Source organism: Chanodichthys erythropterus, chromosome 16, assembly GCF_024489055.1.
Source record: "Chanodichthys erythropterus isolate Z2021 chromosome 16, ASM2448905v1, whole genome shotgun sequence".
Classification (NCBI taxonomy): domain Eukaryota; kingdom Metazoa; phylum Chordata; class Actinopteri; order Cypriniformes; family Xenocyprididae; genus Chanodichthys; species Chanodichthys erythropterus.
The window spans coordinates 37,519,201-37,543,220 of record NC_090236.1 but is presented as its reverse complement, the minus strand read 5'-3'; the positions used below and the strand labels follow the sequence as shown (position 1 = coordinate 37,543,220).

At 35.6% G+C, this 24,020-nt stretch overlaps 1 protein-coding gene across 1 annotated transcript; it reads left to right on the top strand.

Moving 5' to 3' along the window:
- Positions 1-1,778: 1,778 nt before the first annotated feature.
- prmt5 (protein arginine methyltransferase 5) lies at positions 1,779-23,008 on the top strand. The gene is made up of 16 exons (XM_067362634.1): positions 1,779-1,918; positions 4,697-4,815; positions 12,442-12,527; positions 12,808-12,942; positions 15,498-15,610; positions 15,805-15,854; positions 15,960-16,123; positions 16,202-16,363; positions 16,461-16,538; positions 18,102-18,160; positions 18,265-18,387; positions 18,733-18,908; positions 18,987-19,190; positions 19,292-19,402; positions 19,820-19,884; positions 22,263-23,008. The coding sequence occupies exons 1-16, from the start codon at positions 1,821-1,823 to the stop codon at positions 22,413-22,415; spliced, it is 1,896 nt and encodes a 631-aa protein (XP_067218735.1). The 5' UTR covers positions 1,779-1,820; the 3' UTR covers positions 22,416-23,008.
- Positions 23,009-24,020: the final 1,012 nt, after the last annotated feature.

The following is a 24,020-nucleotide window of genomic DNA, read 5'->3' as shown; positions in this document are numbered from 1 at the left end:
GAAATTTCAATGGTTCACCATTGGGGGGCGTGACTTTGGCAGTTTGATACGCGCTCCGAACCACTGATTCAAAACAAAAGATTCATAAATCTTCGAAGCTTCATGAAGCAGTGTTTGAATGAAGTCTTTATTTTGTTTTTTTTTTGGCGCACTAAAAGTATTCTTGTCGCTTGATAACATTAAGAATGAACCACTGTAGTCACATGAACTGTTTTACATATGTCTTTAGTAGCTTTCTGAGCATCTGAAAGTGTTAATTATTTTATCAAAAATATCTTAATTTGTGTTCTGAAGATGAATGAAGGTCTTACAGGTGTGGAACGACATGAGGCTGAGTAATACATGACAGATATTTCATTTTTGGGTGAACTAACCCTTTAATGCTTTTTGTTTATGTACACTCTAAATATGCTGGGTTAAAAACAACCCAAGTTGGGTTGAAAATGGACAAACCAGCGGTTGGATTAGATGTTTACCCAAAGTGCTGGTTTTATTTAACTCAACTATTGTTTAAAAATGCATTGCTTGCTTAAAATGAACCCAAAGTATGTTGGGAATTAACATTTATTAATATGCTTAATAAATGAACAATTATTAATAAGTTTAATTAATAATAATTAAATAATAAACATTTATTAAATTGCTTATTAATAAATGTTTACCACTTGATTATTGTCTTATTTTTAATTTCCAACCTATTTTGGGTTCATCTTAAGCCAGACATATAGTCATTTTTAAACAAAGTTATGGTTAAATAAAACTGCCCAGTATGTTGGGCAAACATTTAACCCAACCGCTGGGTTTGTCAATTTTCAACCCAACTTATATCCCTAAAATCTTTATGAAATCTTTTCAAAGCTAAATCTTTTTCATGAATTACGAATATTTGATTACGACCTTTATAATTAAGTATTTTGGCGATACCCAAACGGTTTAAGAGCTGATTACTCAAGTATTTGTTCTTGATTCTCCAAAAAAAGCATGAAGAGCACACTGTTTACTGAACGAGAACCGCATCTTGAAATTAAAATACATTGTTTTTAAAATGACAAAAAAAAAATAATAATAATAATAATGCACTAAATGCTGTTTTATAAGAGAAGTCTCTGAGAATTTTGTTTTTATTTACGCAAACAATGAGTGACTGTCTTTAAAAAAAGCTTCCATTGAAGGATTCTGAATCAGATTGAATAAATAATAGATTTTGTTTTGGCTAAGAGTTCTCACTGTAAAAATTTAGGAGCTGGTGGTAATTAAAAAAGTTGATTTCAAATCCTCTGTAGTTCGTGGTAAGTGATGTAAATAAATAATTCAATATATTTTGGAGAGCTATTCTACCTGAGGCAATAGTAAAGCCCTCAAATATTCTTTTATTTGTAAAATTCCGGTGCAAAATCCATTTGGCACGCGAGTATAATCTGCTCAGTTTAATTAAAATAACGCGGCGTTGCCGTAGTTATCACTTAACTCGGTTTATAATGAATAATCCTGTTGTATTAAAAACAAGCTGATTATTACATAAACGACACAATCCCTTAAAACTAATTAAACGTTCTCTCAAAATTACTGGAGCAAATTCAAGTTCGCCTCAAAGAGCAAATCGCCTCTTTCTAGTCTGCTGCATCACGCCTGACCTCGTTCTGAAGTCTCGCGAGAGTCGTACGAGATTGAGTCGAAACTGCGATTCATGCAACCGCCATTTTGGCTCCATCGCCGCATGGTTGCTCAAGTCCAGGCGCACTTGTATTGAGCCAACATGGCTTCAGTTTCTCCATAGTCCTGTGTCAGTATCATTTTCCCTCCCATCCAGTCTCCTAACGATGGCGTCCGGCAGCGCAGGTAGCAGGGTCTCCTGCGGGAGAGATTTGAGTTGTGTTCCCGAAGTGGCGGACACCCTTGCCGCGGTCGCCAAATTAGGGTAAGCAAGGGCAGCTATCGGCGCAGTAACGAGGAAAACATATCCAAGCTAAATGAAGTGTGTTCAGTTGAAGTTGTCTCGGCTAGGTCGCCGCACGTGATGCACATGAGCATTTGCTAGCTTAGCGCATCTCAGCTGCTTGTATTGCACACATGAGTCTGCACATCAGTTTTGGCCAAAAATGTAGTGGTTTCTTTTGAAACCTTTATGAACATCTCCAGAATATGTGTTAAAAATGTAATGGGCTCGCCTGATTATTTAATAGATGTTTTTGAATTAACTTATTCATTCGTGTTGATGTGACATGTTAGTTTTCCAGCTCAAAAATTGTGGCAGAAGTATTACTGACTGCTTCTTCAGTTCATTTGTTATTTAAAGAGGTGATTAGAGATGTATGCATTATATTCAAAGGATTGTGAGCCCGATGAAGAGAGGTTTTAATGACTCACTTGACAGCTGAATGGTACAAATGATTTACTATAACTGTATTTATAAACGTTTTGTTTTGTAATACCAAACAAGCTTGGTGTTTCTGAAGTGAAAAATATGTACTTTATTGATTTCTGATTAAACAGGGATCCATAAGGTTCAAAACAAAATTTGAAGAGCTATCCCCAATGAAGACTTTTGGCATTTACTTTAACCTGTTAAAGGATTAGTTCACTTTCAAATTAAATTTTCCTGATAATTTACTCATCCCCATATAATCCAAGATGTTCATGTCTTTCTTTCTCCAGTCAAAAAGAAATTAAGGTTTTTGATGAAAACATTCCAGGATTTTTCTCCTTTATAGTGGACTTCAGTGGAGCCCAAACAGTTGAAGGTCAAAATTACAGTTTACAGCGATCCCAGACGAGGAATAAGGGTCTTATCTAGAGAAACCATCGCTCATTTTCTAAAAAAAAAAAAAAAAAAAATTACAATTATATACATTTTAACCATAAATGCTCATCTTGAAGTAGCTCTCTTCTTCTTCTCTATTTGAATTCCAGCAGTGTAGACACTGCTAAGTGTATTACTGCCCTCCACAGGTCAAAGTTTGAACTAAATTGTCATATACAATATGCTAGTGCAAGTATATAACAATTAGTTCAAACTTTGACCTGTGGAGGGCAGTAATACACTTAGCAGTGTCTACACTGCTGGAATTCAAATAGAGAAGAAGAAGAGAGCTAGTTCAAGATGAGCATGGTTAAAACCTATATAATTTAAAAAAAAAATTAGAAAATGAGCGATGGTTTCTCTAGATAAGACCCTTATTCCTCGTCTGGGAATGCTGTAAACTGTAATTTTGACCTTTAACCGTTTGGGGTCCATTGAAGTCCACTATAAGGAGAAAAATTGGATGTTTTCATCAAAAACCTTCATTTCTTTTCGACTGAAGAAAGAAAGACATGAACATCTTGGATGACATGGGGGTGAGTAAATTATCAGGAAAATTTATTTGAAAGTGAACTAATCCTTTAACTGTCAACCCCCAGTTTTTTATCCTGTTAAGTCTGACGTCACGCGGCAGCGCTTCCGGGTCCTAACGCTTTGTCTCATACCACAAGAAAACAACAAATGGTGCTAATATACATACAAAAAATATATAATTATAACCTTTATCTCCATACCAAAATTCCAGATGGCCAGACAATGATTCATCTTTTATAAATCATTAAAATATTAATATCTGTGACGCTGTGAGCACGGAGACTGTTGTGTAGACTGTAACTATTTAAAATGTTTAACTTTTTTAAATAATTGATGTTTAATATGAATAAATAGCGCTCATAAACGGCCGTCGATGGCAATCTCAAGTGAAACGAGTCGAGGCTTGGACCCGGAAACGGCGTTCTTTACGTCACGACTTAACAAGCGGATAGGCATGAAAATGCACTTTCCAAACTTAAATGGTTGTAATTCAAGAATACTTTGGAATATAGACATGAGGCTGGTCTTGTTTTAAAGATAAAATTTGGCAGATTATTGAAGTGAAATAATTAAGTGAAACAGAAAAAAGTTATAGAAGTTTAGGTTTATGAAAATGTAAAATTATAATATTTTATATAAAATAAATATTTTACAAAACTAGTTTTACTCTTAAACTGTATCAACTTCAGGTAGATATCTCAAAAAATTAGCTTTCAGTAAGATTTTGTTTGGGCGCAGTACCACACTTTTTCACTAGATGACAACCAAGCTCCATTACTGACCATGTAAAGGCGCCTCCATTTCCATATATGATCAGTGATCTGAAGCATATATTTACATTATTTTCCTACAATTTATGAAGTAGACATCATATATAGAAGTAGTATGGGAAGTTTGGCAGAATTTGAAATGAATTCAGCCTCTAATAAACATAAAAACAACATGTATGTGGGTTATAGATCGCTGCCAAAATCATAATGTTTTTTTTTTTTCTATTAAAAACATTTTCAGACCATTTTTTTTCTGAAAACATTGAATGGATGTTATCTTTTGAAATCTTGGCATGAAAATCTTGGCAATCTTTAATGATTTCTCATGTTCAAAATAAAGGTCTGAATGAGTATGAAAATATGCTTGTTGCAAATTGATGTTACTGCTCCTCTGTAATTTATTTTGAAAATCAAAGCTTTCAAATGATATATAGTTTGTCAAGATTAGTTTAGGTTTAGTATAAAATATTAATGTTTTAAATATGTAATGGCTGTGGGCCAGTGACAGTAAACAGGTGAAACTTGAAATGCTGCCAATATCTGTTTTCTTGTTTGCCCTGTTTGTCTAAATGCGTGTCATTCTGTCCTATAGCTTTGATTTCCTGTGCATGCCGTTGTTCCACCCACGGTTCCGACGGGAGTTTGAACTGGACCCTGCCAAGTCACGACCCGGAGCCCAAACTCGCTCTGACCTGCTGTTATGTGGCAGAGGTGAGATATAAAGAAACTCTATTGCATGTGTGAATATTTAGATGCAGCACACTGTCAGCCACACTCTTAAAGTGGTCATGGTTTGATCTATGAACGTTAGACATCCATGTACACACATATCAATTATATATCAATGAAAACATATTGTAACTTTTAGGGTTTACAAAGGGTCGGAAACTTTCCTGATACCTTCCATGGGAACTTAAGCTGGGAATATTCCAAGTTGGACACTTAACGAAAATTTACAGGGATTAATTGGAAATTTGGTGTAATTTATGCAAACTTTATCATATACAAACATAAACATTTTGTTTGGTCATAAGCAGACATGCATGCAAAGTAATACAAATGTGTAAAAAAAAAAAAAAAATTGGGATTGACCTATATATTGATTTACCGATATTTTCCCCAATATTTAAACATTTTACCATAATCAGATAATACCATAATCATCGGTTTTGTAATATCGATAAACGGCGTCATCTTGTGGGTGTTTTGAGAATTGCGCTCAGGATTGCCATTACAGCGCATCTGAGGGGAGACGAGACAACGGTGTGCACTTGTAAAGTATACTTACCTGCTTTGCTGTAATTAGTAAACTTTATTTAACATAACAGCCATTAATGCACAAAGTAGATGTGTTACATAAATGCCTGAAATGTGGCTAGATTATGCAGCTTGTTTGTTAGAAATAGAGACAAGCTCACGTAGTCAAATAAGATAATCCGTCAAGTCCTGTTCAAATACAGATGTAACTTTGCATGAATTAAATAATACAGCCATGAATGAGCACATGTTGGAAATAAAAGCACTGAATTTAATTCTCTCTCTGCTCATCATAGTCTCGTGAATTCGTCTGTATTTTGCTCTTCACTCAGCAGGTTGATGCTCAGGAAATGCTCCACGTCCACCGCATTTAACTTTTAATAAGATTCACTTGTTTAAAACACTGTAATTATTTAAACATTTACTATTTACCATTAATTAGCTAATAAACATCCAAGTGTTAACAACTCTATAGAAATTAATTATTTATTATCTCTGCGAGCGATCGCAGTTTGAGTATAGTTCTGTGTAAATGCATAGATAAACAGTGCTTTGTCAGCATATTTCATAATCTAAAACGACAAAAACATTATTAATAATTCTGATATAACATACCAGTTGCAATAAAATACAATGTTTTGGTTGTTAAATAACTGAATAATATTCTCTGGAATATAACATTATCCAGCGAATTATTCTTCCATCTTTAGCCTATTAAACGGCTTATAAATCTACTAAAACTGTAGTTTACAAGTCTTTAATTTATGTTCTCCATTTAAAAACATTAGACATTCTACATTTATTTTGCTTATTGTTAACATCAGTGTTGCTGCTGATGCTTTTTATAAATAAAATAATTTTTGAAATATTAAGATTAAAATTAACATGAAAGACTACTAATTTTCAACAAAAACAGTTTAGTAACTAACAGTTTTAGTGCACTTTTTTATTTTTTGCACTGTCAGACCCTCTATTTATTGGTGTCTAAATAAGATTTGTTTGGTTTTCTATGCAAAGAAGGAGTGATTGTTATAAATACAATGGTTTGTTCAGTTCAGTGGTGTTGTAATCGTGTCAAAAACACGATAACAGTAACAAAACTATATACAGTATATAACAGTAAATATTGGTTATCGGACAAATAAACACAAATTATCAGTATCGGTTAAAAAAAAAAAAAATCAGTTTTAACTAGGGGTGGTTAATCTGTCTGATTTCCCGATTCGATTCGATTACGATTATTGAAGTCCCGATTCGATTACAGTCAATTTTCGATTATTAACGATTCTCGATTAGCGATTATTGATTTTCCATTTCACAACAGTAAACGAAAATACACTACAAAGTGATTGCAGTATTAAAAAAAAGTCAGCTACTGAATTACTTAACCCTTTTATTGAGTAACAACAACTCAAAGCACTTTCTGTGACGTGTAGTTATAACTTCAGAATTATTTGTATGTAGCTTATGTTCTGTAGAACACAGAAATGAATACATCACATTGTGTTGTGACTCATCAAGTTTAACTAAACAATAACAAATAAATTAGGAAGTAGATCAGAACCAACATACTGTAGAAATTGGACAATTTTCTTCTAGAAAGACAACGTGTTCAGGTGGAGGAAGACTGCAGGTTGCAGTCGAAACATGTCAAGGTAAAGAAAGTTTTTTCTCCACCTGAACACCTTGTCTTTCTGGAAGAAAATTGTCATTTAATCATTAAGAAGACAAAACAAACATTTTTGAACAACTTACTGTAGCTTCAGCTTATATACTGTACTGTAGAACACAGTGACAAAATGCAACACACTAACTTGTGAGCAATCAAGTTGTACATAGCTCTGGAATGACCAGATTCTTATGGAAGAAGACCAGCTGGTCCACATGTTGTGGCGTGAGTGTGCTCCGTTGTGCTGACAATTTTGTCATATCGTGGAGAGTGCGCTGATTTGGTGGGATGACGGGCTTCAGGCGGTCGTCTTTAACCCACCCTGCCTCCTCTGGATGAAAGCGGGAAATGTGGGCCCTCAAGTTGCTCGTATTGCCGCAGTACTTCAGTTTAGTGTGGCAATGTCGACAGACGGCATGCGTTTTATCGAGCCCGATCACACAAAAATGCGTAGTAATAGTACGAGTTTGTAATCTCGTAGAATATATACGCCAAAATGAGTTTTCGCATGCATATGATACGCACTTTATGGCGTATTATACGTACAAACCCCCACCCCCATCCTACCCAAGAGCGTATCATATACACGCCATAAAGTGCGTATCATATGCACGCGAAAAATCTGCGTACCATAAGCACGCCATATATTCTATGAGATTACAAACTCGTACTATTGATACGCATTCTCATGTGATCGTGTTGGTTTTATCAACATGTTTAGACCTCCTGCCATGAAAACCAAAATGAATCCACACGCTTGCTTTGAGCCCAGATGGAGCTGGGTGGATCGGTTGGTTGCTCGTTCCTGGTTCTTCCATTTTACACACCTGCTCTGGCTGCCGTTAAACGCGCTTGCTAACTGGAACTGGGCGCGTTCGTGACGTTCAACTCCCGGTATAACATTTTTTACAAAATAAAAAAATGCAAAATTATTATTTTTTTAAATAAATAAAAAATCGATTTTTGAAAATTTAATAATCGATTCATACTCGTCCATAACATACTCGCGATTAATCAATAATCGATTTTTTTCACCACCCCTAGTTTTAACTGTACTAGTGTTGCACGATATACCGGTACTAGTAAGGTATCACGATACCCTGCTTTTAAAAACGGTCCGGTTCTTCATTTTATTAGTACCGGTACTTTGAGTGCGGGCTGTATTTCCTAATGTGCGACAGCAGGGGGCAGTGTGCCTGCAGCGCGCTGCTTCTAAGGCACATTGAGTGCGTCTTTATTCCTCTCAACTGCACAACGGCTTTTATGGTGACGAAATGAGAGGTGTGGTTGCAAAATAGGTGCTCTTGCAGACCGTCCACAAATTGTTGAGAAAGCAGATGCACAAAGCGAAATATGGCATTATTTTGCTTACATTGCTGTCAGTCAGGGCAAGCCCACGGACACCACAAAGCCCGTCTGCAAAAGATGTTACAAAATAACACAAGCGAAGGGTGTCAAAAGCATCTTGCCGTCAAACATCCCGATTTGTACAAAGAATTTAAAGAGCGACAGGTTAGTGAATGTGATACCAGCGTTTTGTTTATGCTCTCAAACATTAAATGACTGTTTTTTATTTGTTTTACTCGTGCAAGCAGAACTCCGCAACGAGGTGTATTATTGAGTCTAAGTTTAATAAGTGATATCTGGTTGCAAAAATAAAATTTATTTAAAAATACATACATATGTGAAGGGTATATACAGTAATTTTAAACCAATTTATGCTTTAATAACATTGCTCTAATTTACAGTAATATAATTTTTACAATAATCTTACTGTCAAAAACACCTAAATGTATAAAAAAAAGCATAACAGCAAATAATTTACAATTTTATTGAGCATGTAAATAATAAACATTAAAAATTATACTAAATCTAACTCTTTACTTCATGGCAATGAAGCTCAAATCCAGAAGTATCAGCCTGAACGCTGGTGAAGAAAGAAGTTCTGTCGTGTTATTCATTTACTTTTTCTGCTGTTTTAGGTTTTTGCCATAGTATCGTTTAAGTGGGTATCATATCGAAGTCAAAATTTTGGTATTGTGACAACACTAAACTGTACCCAGCATAATCATGTAGTTTTGGGGATTTATTGGCTGTGCGTAACTGCTGAAACTGAGGTGAATAGACTTCATACACTTTATGACCTTGGGACCAGTTGGCTAAACGATTTAAAGAAGTGAAATTAGTTCTGAGATTAAGGCTAGCAGCAAGTTAGCAACAGTCTGGGGGATTTTTTTCTTTTTTCTTTTTGGTCACAGACTAGTTATACACAGTTAAACCCAAAGTATAGTTCACTTTCTCCGCGTACACAAGGGTCAGCGTACAGTGTGCATGGCTAACTTAATCACGTGTGGCACCTCTCAGCCTATCGTGTAATGGCAGTGACATCCGTGCCCGCCATTCAAAACTCCTTCCCTGCGTACTGCCAAAGCCGGAGCCTTAGCATTAGTGCTTTTTTTGGCTAAAGGTTGCAGGCTTGCCTTCCAGTGGCTTTACAGAAACATATGCAAGCTACAGCGACAATAGAGGCCTACATAGACGAGAGATTGTTGAGGTAAGAAAGTACCCTCATTTGTACAACTCTAGCATGAACGAACACAAATATATTCACACGGGTTGTGACTCGTGCTCAAAACTGCTCATGCGTCAAACACCTGTGTATGCGGTCAAGTCAAATGAAGTATACATTGCAAGGCTGTGCGTTCGACTGTGCAAAAACGGAGTATACCCAGGGCTGTAAGGTGACCAGTAAGGTTCAGTCTTGCACTGTAGTGTGCACTTTGCTTATTCAGTTTTCTGTTGCATTACTTTTTCATCATAAGACTGTTTGAGCATAGACCCAAGGATGTCTTTTTATATATAAGGCATTACACTTGTGCGGACCACAAATGTACACTGAATTATAGATTAGTGTAATTTTTTCCAAGATTTTTTTTTTTTAACCATCTTCTTCTTGCAAAACATGTACAAAGTGCAAAGGTATGAGTTTTTTCTTTTAAAGTTCTTTTGAACAGTAGTGTATATAAATTTTGTTTTAAAGGGGCTACAAATAGAAACCCAGAAACCCTTGTTTTTAGCGACACCGGTGGCCAATAAATGAACTGCAGCCAGAAACGTATTGCTTGTGCTGGCACACGAGCAAACCTCGGCCAAAACAGTGACTGAACATGATTCGCCAACATCGTGTCGGCTTTCATAGACAACCTGGGAAGTCGGAGAAGTTCTTATAGCAAGTTGTTTACACATTGGCAAAAAAAGATATTAATACATGAAAATTCATACATATATCCACTTTAAAATAAAATAAAATAAATAATAATAAATGAATAGAGTGAAATGTTTGATTTTAAGACATTTTGTTCGCTTTTTTGGTACTATGTACGAAGTAGTGTGCTTATGTGATTGAGGAATGTGCAGGGTAGAAATTCAACTGAATTTGCATTAAATCTAGTTGTTTTAACCAAGATTATGCTGAAAGATTTCAATTACATTTAAGTTCACTGTAGTGTTGTCGCGATACCAAAATTTTGACTTCGATATGATACCCAACTTAAATATCACGATACCGATACTTAAACGATATTACGGCAAAAACCTAAAACAGCAGGAAAAGTAAATAAATAACATAAGACAGAACTTCTTTCTTCACCAGCGTTCAGGCTGATACTTCTGGATTTGAGCTTCATTGCCATGAAGTTACAGTTAGATTTAATATAATTTTTAATGTTTATTATTTTTATGCTCAATAAAATTGTAAATTATTTGCTGTTATGCATTTTTTTATACATTTATGTGTTTTTGACGGTAAGATTATTGTAAAAATTATATTACTGTAAATAATTAGAGCAATGTTATTAAAGCATAAATTGGTTTAAAATAACTGTATATACCCTTCATATATTTATGTATTTTTAAACTAATTTTATTTTTGCAACCAGATATCACTTATTAAACTTAGACTCAATAATACACCTCGTTGCGGAGTTCTGCTTGCACGAGTAAAATAAATAAAAAAGTCATTTAATGTTTGAGAGCATAAACAAAACGCTGGATTCACATTCACTAACCTGTCGCTCTTTAAATTCTTTGTACAAATCGGGATGTTTGACGGCAAGATGCTTTTGACTCCCTTCGCTTGTGTTATTTTGTAACATCTTTTGCAGACGGGCTTTGTGGTGTCCGTGGGCTTGCCCTGACTGAAAATGCAATGTAAGCACAATAATGCCATATTTCGCTTCATGCATCTGCTTTCTCAATTTGTGGACGGTCTGCAGGAGCACCTGTATATGCAACCATACCTCTCGTTTATTAATTCCCGGAATTTTGCAACCCTAGTAATGGTGCGTTCACACCAGACGCAAATGAAGCATTAAGCGCGAGTGATTTACATGTTAAGTCAATGCAAAGACGCGAATGGACATCCTGCGGCGCGAATTGAGCGTTTCGGGCGAAACGCGCAAGTTGAAAAATCTGAACTTTGGCGAAAATTCGCACTGTGAATAAATATAGCTATATAAATATACATATTGAGACTACAAGCTAGCTAAAGCCGACCAATTGAGCTTATTCGCTGTAATTTACAACTATTTCTCTGCTGACAAGTTGTGTTTATTCAGAGGAAGTGTGCAGAAAGCAGTGGGAAAGTCTGGGACACATAAAGGAGCGGGAGCGCGGGCAAATTCACGTCTGTTGTGAAGGGATTTTCATGCGTGAATGAAGCGAGTAAACTCAAAATGTTCAAGCGTCCAACTATGCGTGAATAGTGGGATTTATTTGCGCAAGTCGTGTCTGGTGTGAACGCAGCATAACTTTCAGAACTCAAAAACTTCCTCCCCAGTCCAAAAAGTCTATTTGTTGAAACTAAGCAGAAAAAGCATCTTTTTGATGTCAGATAGAAGAAAGCACTACCATGTGGCCGCCCATGTTTTACACATCAGTAATGACTATTCTGCATTCAGAAACTTGCCCTGTGATGGTAAGATAATTTGGAGGAAGTTCTTTAGATAATATTAATCCTGACACCAAATGAATTAATGATAAGAATAAAATGTGGTGAAGTCTCATTTCACATTCAAAGAGAGACTTAAAAGTCATCCATTCAATTTTAAGGGTCAAAAAGAGGTTAGAAAACAGAAATGAAACCTAAATCATGACTATTTTTGCCACAAAAACCTTAACTAGCTTTTAAGCAAACCTCAGGGGACTAAATAATATGATTAAAGATTGTGTGATAAGACCCCTTTAATGTCAGATTCTCATTAAGTTCCTTTTTTAGAAATTAATGCTTGAATAACGGACTTGTTCTACATTTATCCAGGATACTCTGCGTAATTACATTTACAGAGTTACATACGCTTAGACATCAGGATTATATCTTTGTAATAATAGGATGTCCATTCTTTCTTCATTAGATTGGAACACACTTATCGTGGGAAAGCTGTCCTCCTGGATTGAGACGGACTCAGAGTTGACCACAGAGCGCAGGAATTCAGAAGCAGTATGTTTATTGTTTTGTAATTATATGTTTTCCTTTCAAATTCTTTAAACATTCCTCATCTAATCTGAATTCATTAGGCAGATATTATTAATTTGCTGTTGTCACAAATTACGCATCCATGCGTACAATTTCTTCAAACACACTGTAGATGTAATCAAGAGTCAGATGAAAACGAGGACCATTTATTGGAGATCTGCCCAACAGAGAGGAAGCTGAGCAGATTTGTTGATTTTTTTTGATGTGATCTCTCCTTCTAATGTCTTTTGTGCCCTTGCTGCAGGCGCTGGTACAGGAGCTCAATTTCTGTGCTTATCTGGGGCTGCCAGCTTTCATGATCCCCCTAAGGGGTCCGCACTGTGCCAACCTGGCTCGAATCCTGCTCAACCACATCCACACAGGACATCACTCTTGCATGGTAATGGCAGTCTGTAGCATTGAATGAAAACAAATATGCTCAGAACACATTTGTTTATGTATACACTCTGGGCCTATGATTTACATGTAATCTTCATTCTTTCTGCTTCTTTTTTTTTTTCCACTGATGGAAATTTAATTAGTGGTGTGTGTAGACTGTTTATCATGTTTGCTTGCTATCAGTCTGTTATTTAATATAATACTTAATGCATTATCCATAAAGGTCAAGTGATCAGATCCTTTTGCAATACTTACAGAGCTGTCAGATTAGCACATTAATGTGCTTAATTGTAGAAAAAAATAAAATGTTAAAAACTTAAAGGGATAGTTCACCCAAAAATGGATATTATCCCATAATTTACTCGCTCTCAAGCCATCCTAAGTGTATATGACTCATCTTTCAGATGAACACAATCAGAGATATATTAAAAAATACTCTGGCTTTTCCAAGCTAGTGAACGAGGGCGCGAGTTTGAAGCCCAAAAAAGTGCATCCATCCATCATAAATGTAATCCATACGACTCCAGGGGGTTAATAAAGGCCTTCTGAAGCAAAGTGATGCATTTTTGTAAGAAAAATAACAATAAAAATAACTAGCTTCCGCTAGACGACCGTATGCACAAATCAACTCTCGCCACAAGACACGAGGTATGACGCAGGATGTAGGAGTAGCGTAAGCTTATGGCTTAAATAAATATGGCTTTGCAACAAACTCAAGCTCCTCTTTTCTTCCTCGCTTTGCTTCAGAAGGCCTTTATTAAAAGGTTAGTTCACCCAAAAATGAAAATTGTCATTAATTACTCACCCTCATGTCGTTCCACACCTGCAAGAACTTCATTCATCTTCAGAACACAAATTAAGGTATTCCTCTCAGATTTCATTAAAAATATGATTCGTCCATAGACAGCAATATAATCAACAATTTCAAGGTCCAGAAAGGCATTAAAGACATTTTTAAAACGGTCGACATGACTGTAGTTGTTCAACCTTAATGTTATGAAGCGACTAGAATGCTTTTTTGTGCAAAAACAAAACAAAAATAACAACTTTATTCAACTATATCTTCTCTTCTGTGTCATTCTCCTATGTTTTTGGGTCATACCTATTTGGGTTTTTATATCTCGAATTGTTTATAGACACACATAATCGACTGTGTATACAGGGATACTTGCCGAGACGGGCATTTTGACTTAATTTTGCGCTCATGTGTCCGTTCAAGCTTAAAAAGAAGAGGGAGAGAACTGAATTTGGTGTTCACGTGCTGTCTGCGCAGCTCTGTGTTAGTCTTTTTGCACTTGATGTTTAAACTGACAGGACTTAAACACATGCAAATGATAATATTTCACTCTATGATGGCTGCAACTTTGCAATTAATCCACAACTCACATGCGTTCTGAACTGGGCAGCTGCCCCGTACGGATCACAGATCAAAATACGATCCCTATACTTGACATCGCACATCCTGCCATGTGACTGCACACATTGTGGTATCGATGCTAAAACTATATATCGTGCACCCCTAGCAAGCTCATTAATAAACACATACACTACAGTTCAAAAGTAAGGGGTCAGCAAGATTTTATTTTATTTTTTTTAAGAAATTAATACTAATACTTTTTTCAGCAAGGATGCATTAAATTGATAGTGACAGTAAAGACTTGCACATCGTTACAAAAGTTTCTGTTTCAAATAAATGGTGTTCTTTTGAAGTTTCCTCAAAAAATATTAAAGCAGCACAACTATTTCCAACATTGATAATGATAAGAAATGTTTCTTGAGCACCAAATTAGCATTTTACACTCAAATGCTGGGTTGAAAATGGACAAACCCAGCGACTGGGTTGTTTTAACCCAGCGGTTGGGTTAAATGTGTATTGGTTACTTAAAATGAACTCAAAATAGGTTGGAAATGAACATTTATTAATAATTTTAATAAATAATTAAATAATAAACATTTATTAAATTGCTTAATAATAAATGTTCACCTTTTGATTGTTGTTGTTGCCTCTAGTAATTATGTGTCTGAATTTTAATTTCCAAACTATTTTGTGTTCGTTTTAAGACAGCCATATAGTCATTTTTAAACAATAGTTGAGTTAAATAAAACTGCCCAGCGCGTTGGGTCATACATTTACCCCAACCACTGGGTTTGTCCATATTTAAAGGATCATGTGATATAAATGTGATTTAATTCTTAATTATACAATTTTTAATCAATTGACCTCACTAGTTATTTTTGATTTTGTAATGACAGTCTAAATCCCATTAATTCTACACCTCATTTACGTTCAGGACATTTTCCTATCATGCATATTTATTAGAAAGTAAGTTATTAGAAACACTTGTACAAAATACAAAGACACAACCTCTTTGTTCCAATAAGGACACCGTATCAACTCAATTATAATGCTAAGCCGTGTGTAGTGCATCAGTGTGCAAGCAGAAACAAATCCATTGGATTTTTCTCAGTTGGTTGCTCTTTTATTGGTTATAATGCTGCTTTCCAAGTTGATTAGGAATAAATTAGTTCAATGGTGATTTGTTTTTAATTACGTAGTTTTGGATACGAGTTCCACTGTTGGCTCCTGAGGACATGCGGGAAGATCTCATCGAGAACGAGCCGTCTAAACAAATAGACGATGGCAGCAATGATGAGAAGACCTGGGCATGGTGAGACGGCTAAAACAAAGCCATTTGTTCAATTAAATGTAGATATTAAATAAGTTATCAGATGAATCATCCCATCAAGGATGACTGTGACAGTTTTTTGTTTTTTTTCTCTCCTAGTCCATATTTGAGATTAAATCATGAAGAACAAAGCAATCGTCTGCCTCTGTTCGTTTAATTTCCTTTTTCCTCTTTAGGTGGCACTCATTCAGAACACTCTGTGACTATAATAAGAGGATTTGCCTTGGTAAGAGCAAAAATAACTCAAATGTCCAGTGCTTATAATTGCCTATTAAAAATTAAGCAGCAAATACTAAGACTTATAGTTTGTTTTTTTTACTTCTGTGTGAAGCAATTGAGATCGGAGCAGACCTGCCATCTGACACGGTGATCGACAAGTGGCTTGGAGAGCCAATCAAAGCTGCCATTCTCCCCACCAGCATATTTCTAACCAATAAAAAAGGATTTCCAGTCCTTTCAAAAGCCCACCAGCGAGTTCTCTTCCGCCTCTTCAAGGTAAGTGTATGTCACGTAAATATTATATCACGTTCATTAAATTCAATGCGGTTATCTAACAATCTGAGGCCTCCTCAGCTGGAGGCTCAGTTTATTTTCACAGGGGCGAACCGCCACAGTGAGAAAGACCTGCGCTCGTATCTGCAGTATCTAGAGTACCTCAACCAAAACCGTCCAGCACCTAATGCCTACGAGCTCTTCGCCAAAGGCTATGAAGATTACCTACAGTCACCACTGCAGGTGTGTCTTTCAAAGAATAAACCCTTTGCCTAGTGCACAGAAATATTGATTATTTTGGTTTCGATTGTACTAATGTGATGCCTAATTGTTTCATCAGCCTTTAATGGATAATTTGGAATCACAGACGTATGAAGTTTTTGAAAAGGATCCTATCAAATATTCTCAGTACCAGCAGGTGAGTTAAAAGGACTTGCTAATGGAAAGCAGAATCTTGATGGTCACCAGTTTACATATCGGGCCCTATAATTTCTGCAGTGCAGAAAACAGAACGGAATCACGCTATCCAGCCATAAAAACAATTTACTGTATAACGCGGAATGTCATTTTTTTGATGAATAAATAAAAACCAGGTCAGTACACTTAAATCGAATCGCGATATAGTGTCTGTGAATATTAAACTATTGTCATATCAAACACACAGAAACTCAAAGGTCTTCACTGCAACACATCAAAATAAAAGTTTGGTTTAACAAAAAAATTGTGACAAATGTATTACTGTTGTACAGTAAAATGTAGCTACATCTCAATTTAATAATAATATTAATACTAATAATAATAATACATTATTATTAACTTTATTTTTTAAGGAAAGATAAAACATTTTCTTCCATGTTTTAATTTTAATAGTAAAGCTCTATGTGCTGCAAATTAATTAAGCATGCTTTTTGATTATTAAAATTGAATTAAACCATTAAAATGGAATCCAGAAAACTTGAAACAGAAAACACAGAATTTGCTAAAAATAAAACAGAATTTGAGAAAGAAATAAAATGTATTTCATAAGGGCCCTAAAATGTAATTTTTGTTAAACTGTTCTTAAATTGTATAAGTTTCATGATTTCAATCAATTAGACATGCTTTTTGATTACTAAAAATTAAAATGTAGTAAAAAAAAAATTAAAATGGTAAAAAAAAAACTGAATCCAGCAAAAATTAAAACGGAATTTGGGCAAAAAAATTAAATGGATTTCATATCCTATACATAGAATAATAATAACGCTACTTCCAAAAGTGTGGGTATTGGTAAGATTTTTAATTAATTTAATTTTATTTATTTATTTATTTATTTTAAGCAAGGACACATTAAATTCTTCAAAAATGTCAGCTAAGACTTTTACATTATTGCATTACATTTCTTTGTTACAAAATAATTTTATTTTTTAGAGAAATTAATCAAAGAATCCGTAAAAAAAAAAGAAATATCAGTTTCCTCATAAATATTAAGCAGCACTACTGTTTTCAGCATTGATAATAATCAGAAATGTTTCTTGAGTAGCAAATCAGCATGTTAGCATGATTTCTGAAGGATCATGTGACACTGAAGACTGGAGGAATGATGCTGAAAGTTCAGCTTTGCTATCACAGAAGTAAATTATATTTTAACATACTAAAAATAGAAAAGTTATTGTAAATTAAAAAGAAATTTACAGTTTGGACTGTTATGGTACTGATGTATCGTACTTACCTATGTACAGGAATAAATTACAGTTTAAAATGTATTAAAATAGAAAAAAGTTATTTTAAATTGTAATGATTTTTCATATTAACTGTATTTTTGCAGCCTTGGTGAGCAAAACCTTTTCTTTTTTTAAACTAAATTTTACTGACCGCAAACTTGTGAACGGCACACTTCGTTGAGGTGACAGAAAGGCACCACTTATTGAAAACAAAAATCTAGCATGAACTGTTGTTACTACCGCTGTTGTATCCATTAATTGTGAATCATCTTTTCCACCAGGCTGTATATAGATGTCTGCTAGACAGAGTTCCTGAAGAACAGATGGAAACCAATGTGCAGTAAGTGACTTCACACATTCCCAGGTGTCCCATTGTCAGTTCTATAATGCAGAGATGTGCTGATTGCTTGGCAGATTATATCAACACTGAATTTTTTTGTTCAGGGTTTTGATGGTGCTAGGTGCAGGTCGTGGTCCGCTGGTAAACGCCTCACTTCGTGCGGCAAGACAGGCTAAGAGGAAGTTGCGCGTATATGCCGTTGAGAAGAACCCTAATGCAGTAGTCACGTAAGGAAGTTAACACTTCTCTTGACAGTAAAATACTGTTCTGTTAATGTTTTTGAAAAGGCTGTACATATTTTATCAAAAATACAATAAAAACGGTAATATTGTGAAGTATTACAATTTAAAAGAACTGCTTTTTTTTTAAATTGTCATTTTTTTTCCTGTGAAGAAACTGAATTTTCAGCAACCATTACTTCAGTCTTTAGTGTCACATGATGATATATATGTTTTTAACAAATAATATATATATTTTTAACAATTTACTGTCAGATTACTTCTATTTCTTGAATACATTCAACTTTCAAGTGTTACTCAGCAGTGCTTTGGTGTTCCCCTTCTCTTTCTCAGGCTGGAGAACTGGAAATTTGAGGAGTGGGGTGATCAAGTGACTGTTGTGTCATGTGACATGAGGGAATGGACGGCTCCAGAGAAAGCAGATATCATTGTGAGCGAGCTTTTAGGGTCATTCGGAGACAATGAGCTTTCACCCGAGTGCCTTGATGGAGCGCAGCACTTCCTCAAAGGTTTGAGATATCACCATTTATGTCTTTGTTTTAATTCGCCCTGTTTTACATCTCTTGATCAGCTCATTATTCTCTTAGATGATGGCGTAAGCATTCCCTGCTCCTACACATCTTTCCTGGCTCCGTTGTCCTCATCTAAACTATATAATGAAGTCCGAGGCTGTCGGGAGCGAGACAAAGACCCCGAGTGCCATTTTGAGACACCGTATGTTGTCAGACTACACAACTTCCATCAACTTGCAGAACCCAAGCCTTGCTTCACCTTCGTACACCCCACCACAGGTATGAGATCCTGCAGAGACAGACCCATAGATGACCAACCTCAAGTTTCTTTTGTAAAACTTTCTCCGAAGCCATTAACTTTTGGTCTGTATCCCGCACAGATATGAATAATAACCGGTATCAATGTCTACGATTCTCTGTGGGATGTAATTCAGTGCTTCATGGCTTTGCTGGATACTTCGAGGCCACACTCTACAAAGATGTCACGCTCAGTAAGTCTCATGTTGGTGTCAGTTTAAAGGCCCAATCACAAAGTAAGGCTTGCATTGTTCATTCACACTTACTGCATGACCAAACTATTCACATTTAAACAAAAAGTAGCTTCTGAGTTACCACATTGAGTATTTTATATAATAATGGCCACAAATTGACATGGTTTATTGGGAGAGGGCAATCAAGAATCATTGCCTTATTAACTTGATCGCCATTAAAATCTAATTTACATGAGGAGGGCAATCACATTAACATCCAAACGGTTAATAATCTACACAGAATGCATCAAACTGTAGCTATAAAGTGTTTAAATGATCTGTAGTAATTCAGGTTTACTGAACAAAAGTGCTGTATGTGTGCCAGTTATTGTGTGTGGCACTTTCACCAACTTAATATCGCTTTCTTCATCCTTGCAGGTATAAAACCTGAAACTCACTCTCCTGGGATGTTCTCCTGGTTCCCCATCCTTTTCCCTTTGAAAGTAAGTGCAAGAAACCTTTTTTTCTTTTTTTATTATTATTCCTACGGAATGAAATACAAGCACATGTTACTGTTCAAAACTTTGGGGTCAGTAAGATTTTTGTAGAAAAATGAATACTTTTATTCAGCAAGGAAATATTAAATTGATCAAGATTAAGACATTTACAATGTTAATGCCGTTCTTTTGAACCTTCTATTCATCAAAGAATCTTCCAAAAGTTATTATGTAGCACTATATAATAAATGTTTCTTTAGCAGCAAATCATCATGTTAGAATGATTTCTGAAGGATCATGTGACACTGAAGACTGGAGTAATGATGCTGAAAATTCAGCTTTGATCACAGAAATAAATGACATTTTAAAGTATATTAAAATGGGGGAGAGTTCTTGACAACAGTACTGTTTTTACTGTATTTTTGATTAAACAAATGGAGCCAGGCGAACGAGACTTATTTTAAAAACATTTAAAAAAATCTTACCAACCCCAAACTTATGAATGGTAGTGTGTTTATTTTAGTAACTCTTATGCTTTGGATAACAAATATAGTTACAAAAGTTATTTAGTCAAGAACGGAGAGTGAATTCTATGTCTTTTGTTGTTTGTTTGATTAATGTTATTATAGCAGGTTTATTAGGCTGCTGTCACTTTAAGAGCTGCACAGATCCAATATACTGATACACGTGTTTATTTCTCAACCGTTTGTTCACTTAATTGAACTTGATTGTGCAAGACTAGTCAGCTAAACGCTACAGCTGCTACTAGTCGACACTGAAAACAAGTCGATTACACAGGGAAAAAATACACAAGATTTTATTGTTCAAATTACTGTCGTTTTAATGTTACTGTGACAAGCAGAGCGCGAGTGTTAAATGAACATCACCTGCGCGCCACACCTGTCTCGAGTCTCAGGAGCTCTGGAAGGATAAAAGGAGGAGTAACTACAGTGGAGGATGAAAAAGGGCCAGGCCTGGGATATTTAAGTTGTGTTTTGTTTATGTATTTGCGGCAGTTGGCCATGATGTACCTGCCGTTTACTTTCCTTTATTTATTTTGTCAATAAAAACTTAAGTATACAGTTCGCCGGTTCCCCCATCTTCCCTGAGCCCTGAGCTTTGTTACATTTATATTTAAAAGCATTTTAAATAACACATTAAAATAAAACACCTGGGAAAATCTCCCACGTGTTTTCTTCGTGTCAGTCGCAGCGAGCTCAGAAATGACAAGCAAGTCACAGGAGTATTTTGAATTAGAAAAAAACAGAAAAGTGTAAGCTGCCTGTGACATATCAAACTGGCATAATTCCACTGCGATAGCCGAAGCAAGCAAATGCCTATTGCGTCATTCACTTCAACTCTGAAAAAGTAACTTCAGAGACGACAGCAACATTCATGTAACCACTCAGTTTTGTTGAGGGAGAAGGCTTCAGAAAAGTCAAAATGCAAGTCAAGTGTACTGCAGATTTATGTTTTTAGCAGCATTAATTATTAGGATTTGACTGTTTGATTCATTGTTTCTACACACACAAGTCTTTTGGGGGTTTCTTACTTTAGACTAGTCGACTAGTCAGTTAGTCGAAGCGCACATCCCTACTTGAGACATAACCGACAAGGATATTTAGACAGTTTACAAGGATATTTTGTCAGTTTTCGAGGATATTTTGTCAGTTTTCGAGGGTATTTTGTCAGTTTTTGGGGGTATTTCGACAGTTTTCGGGGGTATTTTGAGTTAACGAGGATATTTTGACAATTTACGAGGATATTTTGGCAGTTTACGAGGATATTTTGACAGTTTTCGAGGATATTTTGACAGTTTACGAGGATATTTTGACAGTTTTCGAGGATATTTTGACAGATTACGAGGATATTTTGACAGTTTACGAGGATATTTTGAGTTAACGAGGATATTTTGACAGTTTTCGAGGATATTGTTTTGTGTATATTTGTCCGTTCAAGTGCAAAAAGACGCGGAAGAGAGCTCAGTTCAGTATAGCACACTATTCAGTATGAGAGGCAGCTTTCTGTGTACACGTTTTGGATGTGTGCGCATAGAAAACCGTGCGTGAGTCTTCTTGCACCAGTATGGTTAAGAGTCATGTTTAAATTCATATTTAAGTCATATTTAAATAAAAGGAATTGATGAGAGGAATCAAAGTTTTAATTTTATAACAAGTATCCGATTCCAGATTTGGAATCGATTTTCGATTCCCAACCCTAGTCATGGACACGAATACAGTTAGCACTTTTAGTTTGAAAAGAGCCAGTAAAGCACTGTCAAAGCATGGCAGTTTATCAACTCCACAGTTAATGCGCTGAAGTGTACAGTCATGTTGGGAAAGTAATCTTAACACCTTTTTCTTTCTCTCTCTCTCCCCATGCAGCAGCCGATCCCGCTGTCCTGTGGTGATAGTGTGAGCGTGAGGTTCTGGAGGTGTAACAATGGGAAGAAGGTCTGGTATGAATGGGCTGTGACCGAGCCTACATGTTCCGCCATTCACAACCCCGCCGGGCGCTCTTACACCATCGGCCTGTAGCAAGACTCCCACGCTGACATCTGCTCACACACGGGGTTACACTGACTTATTTTTGTTAGTTTGGGGTTTTTTTAAATAAACTATTTGATTTTCAGTCAAGTGGCAGGTTTAAATTTCAAGGGCCCAACTACACTCACCGAGATCGTTCTCCATGACAGCGACGTATCTTTGGTCATTTCTGTAATGTTCATAAGGATGGGAATTAAAACTGCTCTTATGAGGGATCCTTTAAAGCAATGTGCGATTGTCCTGGTGCTCTTTCTTAGTTCAAACACCTCTGATATTTCGAAAAAATTAAGCCTGGAGTATTTGGCACTTATTAACAAAAAAAATCTGTTAGTTTTTGAAGTCTGTTATTTTCTAGAGCAGATTGTGAGTCCGGTGGTCTATTTTGACATTATACATCAGTCTTGTTTCCCTATTGCCCACCAATGCCCCATGGTTAGAACAATGTCCCCAGTCAGGCCGTGTTAGAAAACATATCCCATACTTTTATACTGTTTTTTTTTTTTTCCTGAAAAAAAAAAAAAATGTATTGTCTTACAACATGAATACTAATAATAATAAAAAGATACAAAATTATGATCTTTCTGTTATGATCCACAACTTCCAAAACTTATTTGAACATTTCTTTATCTTTTCTAACTTGATAAAATAATGAACATGTGATAGCCAATGAGAATGTGAAGGGGGCATTTTGGATCTCCAATTCATCAGTATTAGTCTCCTAGCCAGCAGAGTGACAAAGGAAATTACATCCTTTTTAAGAGTTGACAAGGATGGTACTGCGGGGCAAACTCGGTGAGAGCATCCGGTTCAGTTCTATCCCCTGTAATAAATGATAAAAGTTTTAAAAAATATTGGTCCAATAATTATAAAGAGAAGGGCAAAACATATGAATAAGGTTTGCTGGAGTTGACAGCATCTGTCACATGCTGGAGAAACACCTTTATACATCTTTGCCAATCTAGCTGTTGTATAATAAACATGGTGCACAACTTTGCACTGAATAAGTGAGATATTTGTGAGATTAGACCTTTTATTGTACAAATCAGCATTAAAAAAAAACGATTCAAAGGAGTATCATTAGGCAGGAGAGGAAAATCTGGGAATGTAACCCGAGCAAAACTACAAACTTGTAAGTATCTGAAAAAATGCTGCTTCGGAAGTGAAAATTTGTCCCTAAGCTGTTGAAAAGAAGCAAACATGCCATCAATATATAAATCATGAAATGTATCAAGACCAAAATAAAAATGCACTATCCAACAGGGATACACTCGTATATGTTTGAGTGGTGTTCCTTTTCCAAAAATAAAGTTAAAGATGAATTTTATTGTAGTTTTTTTTTAAATTGTAAATCATAATTGACATACTTCTAACATAAGTAAAAATTGAGAAATACATTTCCATTTCAATTTCAACTTATGATTTATCTCCAGATTATGACTTTTTGTCATAATTTCATGCTCCATATGCATCATCACTTCTTTTAGCCGTGATAACAGGGTCCCTGCGGGAACCTCACATTACCTTTTTTTTCTTCACAGATTTAAAGCCATTAAAAATCTTAAATGGTGTAAGAAAAGTCTTATTTCAAGAGGTCTT